The following is an 11,445-nucleotide window of genomic DNA, read 5'->3' as shown; positions in this document are numbered from 1 at the left end:
TGGAACGGGGCTCCGTCGACGAGGAGTTTGGGTGGTCGTCGAGGGAGAGGGACGATCGTTGGACGATCGAGTACTCGGATTTCGGGGGGGTGGCGTGCGTGGATAACGGGCAAGCCTCGAGGAGGTTGGACACGTTTCGAGGAGGTGGGAACGATTCGAGGGTGGAGAGGAAGGTGAAACGGAGCGAGAGTTACAGGATGGCGAACAGCCCGATAATGTTTATCAAGAAGTTTTCCGGGGAGAAATCGTCCAAGATCTGCAGAACCCCCTCCGAGGAGTTGCAAGAGGAGTTGTTGAAGGAGAGGATCAATTATCCCGAAACGATCTCCAGCCCCGAACCTCCCCTCGATGGGAACGTGAACTTCGACATGAACGTGACCATCTCGATTCCCATTGCGAGTGTTTGCAAAAGCCCTAGGCCCAGACCCACCGACATCGAACCCGCGAGGGTGCTTAAATATTCTGGGAACGACACCGAAATTTGGTGATTGTTGAGATAATTTCCTCGTCACTCGCGACGCCTATGATAATTCTTATCTTTTCGTCTATCCTCGTCGATTATGCGAAAAGGCATATCCTCGGTTATTTTATCTTGGAATCCCGTCGTGAGAAGTTAGTTCGAGAGTTTCTTTCTTTTTTTTTCACCTGTGATAGTGTATACGTACTTATAATTATAATGGATATCGAGAGCAGTTACGATAAAAAGCACGGTTTCTTATTTTTTAAAAATACGATGGAACGTCGATAATTTCAAATTAATTAATTCAAATTCTTTTCACGTACGTTCAAAATTCAGGAAAAATTGTGTACCCTTTTTTTCACAAAAGAAAAAAAAGAAAAGAAAAATTGCCAAAACTTCTTCCTTCAAAATATAACTTTCTCCACTCTTCAGGAAATCTTCTCGTCGAATCCTCGATTCTCTTCCGAGCATATACAGATATACAGACGATTACGTAAATATGCGCGCGTTAGATAATTAACGAGGCGAGGGCGTCATAAGCAATAAATAGATCGATCGGCGGGAGATCTGATCAAGGATCGAGGATGAATAAAAGAACGAAACGGAATAATAAAAACAGTACTCGACGTCCAAGTTATCGTACGGCGCTCGCTCACGTGTTACTTGGATCCGTCCGTTATAACGGGAGGGTTGTCATTGGTTGGAAATTAATGAGGGCAAACGATCCGTTGTACGGCCATAACGATAAAGAGATCGAGCAATGTTTTTCCGTGTCAATATACGTATATACGTATACGTACGCACGATAGAAAAGTCACGTTTCCCTTGTATCTGTGGCTTGGTCTGCCGGCAGCTGCCCCTAAACGGTAACGTTGCGAAACGATAAACGCGAAATTCAATCGGCTGTTGTCGCGTTTTACGGCCTACGGAATATTTCAGAGTTCAATAGTTTCGTCGATAAGTGGCCTGCCGGCCATTCTTCTTGCAAATGTGAATGCGCATGCCTTTCGCAAGGTTAATAGATAACGCGTTACCATCAGTTCCTCCGTCTTTAACGAGCTATGGATTTGCCATTTTTCTTCGACCGAGAGGCCGATTACACCCTGTCACTCCAATGAAAAATATTTACCAGCGTTTTATCGCGCGCGGATTCCTCTCTTTCTCGATCTCGATTCGCAAGACGAGCGAATGCTTTTTTTCCATCCCGATTTTCAAACCGTTTTTTTATCGCTCCGAATAAATTCCTCTAATTTTTCGAGAGAGGAGAAACTTTTTGGCTTCGTCGATTTGGGACGAGAAAAATTAAACAAGATACTGACAATATCGATATTTCTGCGTGTTTTTCCTCGAGCTATAAAAAAAATATTTTAACAGTGGAAGAATTTGATTGAATAGCAAGAGTCGAGGAATTTTTAATTCTCAAATTTAGTCCGGATATTATTTTCAACTGCAATTAGATAGATTGTTATATTTGTACTCCACAATTTCATCACAAAATATTATCAAAATCAAAAATAGAATAACCTAGTAATAAATATCTAAAAATTATTCTCCGTAATTAGATTTCGTAGGAAATTTCCTTTCCGCAAAAATATCACTTAAATTACTAAAAAGATATTACTTAAAACCAACATCGAGAACAACAATTAAAAATTATCCTCTTACCTACGATCGTTCAATGATCAGGTAAATTTACATCCTCCCCCTCCCTAAGCTTAATCTGAAAAAAAAAACCAATCCTTATCAATTTGTCCGCCGCCGACAAAGAAATTATGAAGAAACCGAGAAGAGGGAAGTAAATAGGAAATCTTGGTCGGTATTGAACCGAGGCGTGCAATAAAGCGAGCGGCCGGGAGCGACGAAGACGCCGATAAGCTGGAAAAGTCCAGCAGGGAGCCCCCAATGAAGCCTCACTTTGTTAGCCCTTATCAGCATCATTAGCCGCTGGCTCAATAACTAACCGAGTTGCATCAGACGCGATGTTTATCCCGCCCGATAATTCCAGATCCAGATAAACAAAATTCCCTCCCTTCCCGCGGTTTCGATTCAAATACTTTCGAACGGATGCCGCAGCCCTCAGTTAGCCTCGCTCTTTCTCAGCCTCGTACACGTCCCTTTTTTCTTCTCAACCACCCCCTCCGCCAACCATCCCTCCAAGTCGTCCAAATTTTATCGTACGTATCTACGATATTTATATTTCGAGGTGACGCAATTTTTCGCCGTTCTTGCGATCTTTTCGACCCCCCCCTCCCTAACGAAGACCGACTGTGATCATCGATCAAATTTTCATTTAACCGCGTAAATCTGTAATTCGTGGCGGGTATAATAAGAAGTAATCTAGTCGCATGGCATCTGGCCACGGTAGAGATCGAAACGGTTTATCAATGGACGGAATTAGATATATTGGGTAGATATACGTTGTTCGAGGAGGGACGAAGCGATTCAGGAAGTTGTTGGAGATCTTCACGCGTGAGTCGGTTGGCGGTGAGCCGCGAGGGGGGAAGAAATTGGCGTTTTTAGCGTGTGGCGATGATAACGCGGTTATCTGTCTAGCTGCGAAGAGGAAACCTTGTCGCTAGACAGGCGGTCGCCGGCTTCGATAGCCTGTGAGAGAGATTCGATCGTGAGAGGAGCTCGTGGTATTCTAGATTTGACAGTCGGCGGGGGAATTACACAGTTGCATCCCAATATGTTGGCGAGGCATCTTCTTTTTATTGCGACCAGACGACACCGTAAGTCAGAAATTCTTTCTCTCCCTTTTCTTTTCTTTTTTTTTTTAATTCTAACAGTTTTGAATTCTTTGCTCCTTTTTGTTTTTTCTTTTTTCTTTTATTATTTATGAATTATTTTGAGTTCTCTCGTCTTATTATATTTATGTAAAATTTTGTTTGTTGGAAAAATAAAATTTGGAGGGAATAAAAATTCGATCAGCAGGATTAATTGTTTTTATGGTTTTTTTGGTTTTTGATTTTTGGTTTTCGCGCAGGGAATGTGGAATTCTTCTTTGTTAATTTTTTTCTTCTGATTTAATTTTCTTTTTTTTTTTTTTTTTTTTTTTTTCTTTTTTTATTTATGAATTATTTTGAGTTCTCTCGTCTTATTATATTTATGTAAAATTTTGTTTGTTGGAAAACTAAAATTTGGCGGGAATAAAAATTCGATCAGCAGGATTAATTGTTTTTATGGTTTTTTTGTGTTTTGTTTTTTGGTTTTGCCCGCGGGAATGGGGAATTTTTTTTTTTTAATTTTTTTCTTCGGATTTAATTTTCTTTTTTTTTTTTTTTTTTTTTTTTTTCTTTCAATTTTTACGGTTGGAGATAGATAGCATTATTCTTTGATAAATATCCAATGTTTATCGTTGGAATTTATTTCCAAGAATTTTTCCATAAGTGGAAAAATTTACGGTTTCGTGATAGATCAGGCCTCTCGTTTTTAATCTTTTTTTCATCGTATCTAAGAACGAGATATAAGATAAAATATTTTAAATCGAAATATATATCTTAAAAATTGATTTTCCGCGTTTCGATTTTACTTTATTGTTTTTAAATAATTGATAATATTTAGCTTTTCAACGGCTCGTTTTGCTTTGTAACTTGTGTCAACTGCGTAGTTTGTCAGTAAATTGGTATCGCGCAATATTATTCTTATATAATAATATTAAATTCGCTATTCAGCGCAATATGCATAGATTAACTTTAACATTATCTTAGAAATTAAATATAGATTCCGAAGAAAATCGAAGAAATTGATTAAAATTTTTAACTATTTCTTTCCTCGATATCTGCATATTCATAAAAAAAATATAATTTGGTAAACAGTAAAAGAATAAAGAGTAAAAACAATATACAATCCTTCTTTCAAATTGCAAATTCTAATTTAAAGAGAAAAGTTTTTGAGTAATTTATTTCTAAAATTAATTATATTAAATAATTTGTAAAATATCGTGATATTGTCAAATGTATCCTTCGTTTTCATTCTCTCATATAGTTTTGTTCTAAATTTTTCGTTTTCTAACGTGAAATCAAATTACATAATTAATTATTTAAAAATTTTTGAGAAACAGAATTACATTTGAATTGAAAAGAACTATATATTCTTTTACAAAACTTAGTTTAAAATAATCAAGACACGTGTCAATTGAGTAAATATACACATGTGTAATAATCGTATTATTTGCTTGTATATTGAGCACAATCAAGTGAAACAATCTCAATCTCGTGTTATGAAACATGTCCATTCTTGGCAACGAATAAAACGATTTGCAATCAATAAATTGATTAACGTCCACCAAATAGGTTTACGAAATTTCACGAGAGACGTGTGTTGAGTTGTCCGTGTGACTTTTCACTTTCTCGTTGTTATTATCAACTTTAAATTTTTGCATAAAAAGAAAAAAACGAATCCAATACATTAAGTAATCACACAGAGAAAAAACAACGCAATTATATTTCTAAACATACGATGATTCATAGTTGATAAATGAAATTTTTTAAATATATATTATTTTTATTTATTTCATTTATTTCTTTTAGTTTCTTGTTCTCGTTATCTATTTCACGAACAATTTTTGCACAAAAGAACAAACAATGAAAAATGTAATAATGTCACGAGGATAACATATTTATATTTCCACTTAATAATTTATTTTTTTTTTTCTTAATTCATTTATCGATTAAATTTGATAATGGTAACGTTTATCTTTTAATATTTGAATGTTTTAATTTTTTAGTTTAATACGTTAAGTCTAGAAATGAATTCAAAATTTAATTATTTATCGATCATTTAAATACGTATTCGTTTTATATCATTATTGAATATTCGACGATTATTAGCCTTTCAAGTTGAGAGTTTAAACGTATCGAAGATTATATGCGTTAATAGTCTTGTTGTTTTAAATATTTATCATATTTTTATTAATCTTATAAAATTTGATTGCCATATCTAGAAATTATACATAAAAATTTCGACGAAAAGATTTTTGCACATTATTTTTACAAAATACGAGATTCACCTATAAATTGAAAAGTTTTCTGAAAAAGAGAAGTAATAAATAAAATGATATTTATTAAAATCAGTATCAAAAATTTTTGAAATATATTTTAAATAGACATATTTAAAAAAGAAGTTGAAGAAAAATCAAATTGATGAACTTTATCCTTTAGTTTCTGGAAAAAATTTTTCAAAAAGTTCAAAATTAATTAATTTTTCGAATAAATAATTAACATAGCATGAAATTTATTTAAATAATAATTAATTAAGCATGATTTACAGAAAAAGGAATGTAATTTCTAAAAATATTTTAATTTACATTATAGTATATTTAATAGTAACAAAATTCAAAAAACAAATACCAATTTTAGAGTTTCCTTTTTCTTTTCGTTTATACTCAATGTTATATATATATATGCAAGAATAGAAAAAGATATCCATTTTAAATACAAATATCAAGACAAAGGTTGACAAATTGTGCGACATAAGTGTGATTTTATGGCTTTCATGATTTATAATCAGTTCATTGCTTGATTATTTTTCGAGTTACGTCATGAGAGATAGCCATAGGTCACGTAATATAACTTGCAGTAGTGGAATTACTAATCATGTGATATATACATATTTCTGTCACTTGATAACCGACTAATTTATATGTTTAAAGTAATTTATTTGATTCAATGGCAAGTCTAATCGGCGATGGAAAGTTTCGTGATACTTTTGTCCTAATTCTGTCCTTTCACTATTCTATTAGGATTATCCGATTTCTTGGAAATATCGTGTTTTCTTCTCTAAATTCCAAGACCTTAAGAATTTCTTTGAAACATATGTTTGTATTGTAAAACAAAATTCAATCGTAATGAAAATTTTACAATTATTTTCAAGATATCGTTTTCCTTGTGTCATCTTAATTCTTAAATAACGTTTTAATTGAAGATACACCATCTCAAAAAAAAAAGAAATAGAAAAAGAGAAGAAATTTAATAATTTAAAATAATTAAAATTTTATCTGACCTTCTTTTGCTCTTTTAACAGCTTTTAATCATACTTTTAGATTGCCTTCGAACAATTTTTTGATAAACTCATTTTGTATATTTCATACTCGAGTAAAAATTTCCCTTTCAAACATTTAACGTAGTAAATTTCCATTTTTCTTATTTATTCTATAATAAATTTCTCTTCAAAAAGAATATACTTGTCGTATATTTAAAAACAAAAAAAATTGTAAATCAGAAAAAGTCTCTTAAACACTAATGCTTGAAAAATATTTTTTCACATTTTCAGAATCAAAAAAAGATGATTTAACCGATTCAAGAATTGACAAATCAATTGAATAATTATTTCACCAATGACTTGAACCACGAACATTTTCAAACATTTTCAGTCTTTGACTTTCGATACGCGTTAAAATTCAATTAAAAAATACCGATAAAATAAATCCAAGAATTATTTTGCGTGCCAAGTATTTTTCTTCTTCTTCTATGCGAAAGACGACGATACAAAGTGAACAAATTCTATAACGATATCCCACAGCGCGCATCGAAGAAAAGAAATGATTCATGGTTCGCTGTATCATTTCGCGTTCTTGATAATCGTCTCGCATAAATCATCGCTGTTGCTGAAAAAGTGAAACGTGTCGCGATATATATATATAGAGAGAGGGGGGAGGGGTAAAAAAATGAGAACAGCTGTTCGCGGAGATGTTGTTGCAAGCCGTATAGTATTTGTAAATAAAGGGAAATTTTCATTACCCTTTCAAACTTCCAATTAGCGCAATACGCGATTAATTACTCTTATCTGTCGTCCTTGTGTTCTTCTTCTTTTCTCGCTTGCACGTGATTTATAAGTACTGGGCTGAGTCACGTCGAGTGATCTATGAATAATTTGTACAAACATCTAACTGGAATTTGCGTATTCCTATGATACAAAGATCAGAATTGTGTAAAAAAAAAAAAACTGATTGTAATTAAAATGTCGGAAAATTTGTGGCTAGAGGAATTCGTGATGGAATAGAATTGATATGATTTTATAGAGAAGGATTAAATTGAGGGGGGGGGGGGGGAAATAGAAAGTAGTTAAATAGAAATTATATTTATATATAAGAGTGCGATTTTTAAAACGATTGTCACGATTGAAATATATTTGATTTGAAACGAGACTAATCGAAATATTGCAAATTTTTAATCAAATGTATCATTGATCTTAACAATTACCTTTAAACTTATGATATTATTAAGATTTGGTATAAATTGATAAAGATATATCTATGGCAGATGAGAATCGTAATAATGTAAGCCATTTATAATTGTAATAAATAAATATTATTAAAAAAAGATATATATATTTTTAATGTTATTTTAGGTTTAAATTACATTCATTTTTTTATCAATCGAACTATTATGATTCTCAATCGACCATAAATCGATTTAAAAAATAAAAATGAATATCATCAATTCCGTCCAATCGTGTAAATAGTTAATATTTATTAAATTTAGAGATATAAACGAATAAAGATTAAAGTAAACGATGTCTTAAAATATTTGAGAGGTGCTATATTCCCAAGGTGTCGTTCGATTATATACATTATTACATTTTTAAAAAATTTTTTTAACAATTATATAATGAGAGCCATCTGTTCGAAAGCAACGGTCACTAAAAAAAAAAAAAAAAAAAGACTCCCAAAAAGATGGTAACCTAATAGGAAAGCAAAGAGAAAAGAAAAGAAAAAAAAAAAAGAAAAAAAAAAAGAAAATTGTAAGAAATCAAGCGGAATATACATGTACTTTGCGGGCAGTTCACCAGCTGGAATTTATGCCCATCTTGTCCTAGATTAGATTAGGTTACTATACATCTTCTTCATATGTGTGCATATGAGACCTTTCTATTTTTCTTTTTACACATCTGAGCGTATTGAGTTACAAAAAAGTTGCACGTGAACGATGGATTCGATCGCTTTAAGAGGTTAGAATCGCCTGTTCAGCGAGTATTATTACTTGTAAATCGTGTATAGGAATTCGAATACAATAATAATAAAATTCCGTACACGATAAATAACAACTTCTCCTATCTGTTTTCTGTTTTCTTCTGTTTGCTGAGATATCGGGGAGAACGAAGATAGAGCATATATTGGATTAAGGGAATACATTTGAAGAGTAAAAAGTCTTCTTGAGATTTGCTCTCACGAATATTTTTCGTAATTGGATATTGCCAGCCGAGAATAACTTTCATTCTCGATGCCGGGTATCCGTTAATGAAAAGTAAACTCTTGAGAATAGTTTTACTCTTTAAAACTTTAAATTTGCATTCCAAACAATGATTGGAAAAAAAAAAAAAGAAAAAAGTAAAGGAAAAATATTATAAATTATAATCATATAATTAAAAGTAATTTTTTATCTGTCAGATACAAAATTGTATTCTCTTTCATCAAAAAATTTTAATTTAAATTTTGTTTTAATTGTGCTCGTGTCACGGAAACGTCATCGTTGTAATCGTAGTTTATACCAAAATATACAATATTTTATACGCTTCTGTTAAATAATTTTACTCGTGTGACCAGCGTTTATCGATGAATTGCACGACGCGATGCATAACAAGTGATGTAAAGTTAAATGGAACGAAACGGAAAGAAAGAAAAGAAAAAAAAAAAAAAAAAAAAAAAAAAAAAAGAAAAGAATTGTAGCAAACGAGTTCACGTTTCGGCATGTGGTGAAGAACAGTAAGTGTGCCCCCGACTTGCCGTGTCGCATGTTAGCCGAAAGCGTGCTCACCCCTCGTTGTAAGTAGCGTTTAGCACTAACATTCTAGTGACTAACTTCGAATACGGGGACTTCATCGTTATAGTGTCTAATTCCGCCATCAACATGACGAACAGAGTACATTATTCGAGACTCGATGTATTTACGATGTGTTCCTAAAATGTCTCCTGGATTAATCCTTGGCTGATGTGCATTTAATGTCGCATAAATAATGGAATCGTATTCTTTTGTTTGGAAAAATTTTAAAGATAGAGTATTTACTTTTTCTGTCAGTAAAAAAGAAAAAAGAGAAAAAGAAATTCACGATATTTCACGATACGTAACAAAATCAATTGGACTTTGTTATTCATTGAGATACACGTGGATATATGTTCTCTTTTATGAAAAATACGAAGCTTGTAGAAAGAAATATGTTTGCAGTAACAATTTGATTCGTAGCACGTCGGTTAAGGATTAACCCTTGAAATGAAATGTGTTCCTCGTAAAAAATTGGAACGATCTCGAATATATTCGATTTTGAAAAAAAATCTAGAGCAATCTTTTTCAACTTTTGCTCGAAGAAATATTTGAATTATTCTTCCTCGTGATGTTTATATTTCTTTTTAAAAGTTTACTATTGATATAAATTTGATTCAAATCGTGAATAGATAGACATTTTAAAAACACTGTCGAATACAATGATCGCAACATGTACTCTGAATTAATTTAAAATTCATATTGGATTGCATCATTTTAATCAAATACAATCAGACAACTAAATATACACTAAATACGCACATTATTTCACGTCTCTCTCGCTATACCAGCTTGCGACTAATATTTAAAGATATCTACTTACAACCTAGGGTAGGGGAGCATGCAACACACTTTGTATCGTATATGTGTATATATAGTATGTGTTACTAGCGTGTAAGGCTCATCTTTTACTTGTGTGCACTTGTATATTCATAAATATGTATATTTCTTCTCTCTCCCTCCACCTTTTTTTTTTTGTATTCGATGAACGAAGAAAGCGCATTTTGCCACTCGAATGTACATACCGACGAACGATGTCGTTAAAATTTAATGAGCGAATGTATGTGAATAGACGCCATTTTTTTGTGCAAAATCACGGCTGCATTTTGTTATTTGTTCTTTTTTTTTTTTTTGTTCACCTGTATTATCGTATCATATATCGTCCCCAACCCTTACTGTAAATACGTAATGCTATAGTTCGTTCAAAATCGATCGATTTCTCAAGGCCGTTTGTTTTCCCGACCACGAACAAATCTCTTTTGTTAGATATCCTTAAGTATTTTAATTAGATATGCGAAAAGTTTCTTAAATCATCGATTTGATAGTTTTAAAAAAATATCTCGACACTTGCGTACAAAGCTTCAATAATCTCCTCTGATTATGAGATTATAACATTATTTTGTTATAATATTTTGAAACGTGTATCCAAAAGAAAGAGATTTTTTTTAAGATCAACTTTTCAATATGATTATTTCTTATTTTTTTTTCTTTTATTTTGGATAACATCAAAAATCAAAAATTCTATTTTCCTGGAATTCTAATTTAAAAACGAGTGTAACAAAATGAATAATTGAATTTGTTCAATTAATATATCGTGTCAATTTAAATATACTTTCAAAATTAACGTCATTTTTGGCATGTTGAACGACTTGATTTTGGACGAACATTTGTCACCCCAATTCAATTCCAACCTATCCCAATTGTACGTCTTCTCTTTCATTTTTTTTTTTTTTTTATTTCCTTTCATGTTCTTTGTTCGTGCACACTAGTCTGTGTACATATGCACTCAATAGTTTTAGAGAAAAAAAAATATGCACCTCACACGCGTGTGGCAACCCTCGTTAATAATTCACGTACATGTCGTAGTACCATAGTTCATATAACGGTGAGTACATTTTGTTTTTAACTCCATTAAAAAAAAAAAGAAAAAAAAAGTACACACGAGTTCGATATGGAATGTCCATTGTTATTATCGTCGAATAGTAGTTCGAATAGAATATTATATCTTGTTGCTTTATTTTTTTTCGAACAATTGGTCGAGATTCGTGGAAATCCGCATTCCATATCGGATTCGGGTGATTAATCGATGAGCTGTGCTATCGTGCTTTTGTTGCATGCTTGCGTTTGCCCAGCCTCTTTGTATCGTGCTTGTTTTGCTTCAACTTGACTAACAACGACGCCACTAACGAATCGATTTCCTATTTTATTTTAGTTTCGAGTCGTTTA

The 11,445-nt window shown here is 32.3% G+C and overlaps 2 protein-coding genes across 2 annotated transcripts in view; both read left to right on the top strand.

Annotated features, from left to right (window-relative positions):
* The window catches only part of LOC102674356, a 115,396-nt gene that overhangs the window by 99,593 nt on the left and 4,358 nt on the right, over positions 1 to 11,445 (top strand). The window contains exons 11-12 of the mRNA XM_031511923.1: positions 231 to 484; positions 3,014 to 3,192. Coding sequence (XP_031367783.1) covers positions 231 to 484; positions 3,014 to 3,192 — 433 coding nt within the window. The remainder of the gene's footprint in view (positions 1 to 230; positions 485 to 3,013; positions 3,193 to 11,445) is intronic.
* Positions 3,053 to 11,445, top strand: part of LOC102678588 (aminopeptidase N-like) — a 22,888-nt gene continuing 14,495 nt past the window's right edge. Inside the window, exon 1 of the mRNA XM_031511938.1 lies at positions 3,053 to 3,192. The gene's annotated coding sequence lies outside the window, so the exon portion shown is untranslated. The remainder of the gene's footprint in view (positions 3,193 to 11,445) is intronic.

The sequence above is a fragment of the Apis dorsata genome, unplaced genomic scaffold, assembly GCF_000469605.1.
Source record: "Apis dorsata unplaced genomic scaffold, Apis dorsata 1.3 scaffold_365, whole genome shotgun sequence".
Classification (NCBI taxonomy): Eukaryota; Metazoa; Arthropoda; class Insecta; order Hymenoptera; family Apidae; genus Apis; species Apis dorsata.
Note: the sequence above shows the minus strand (reverse complement) of the source record. Positions and strands in the feature narration are given on the sequence as shown.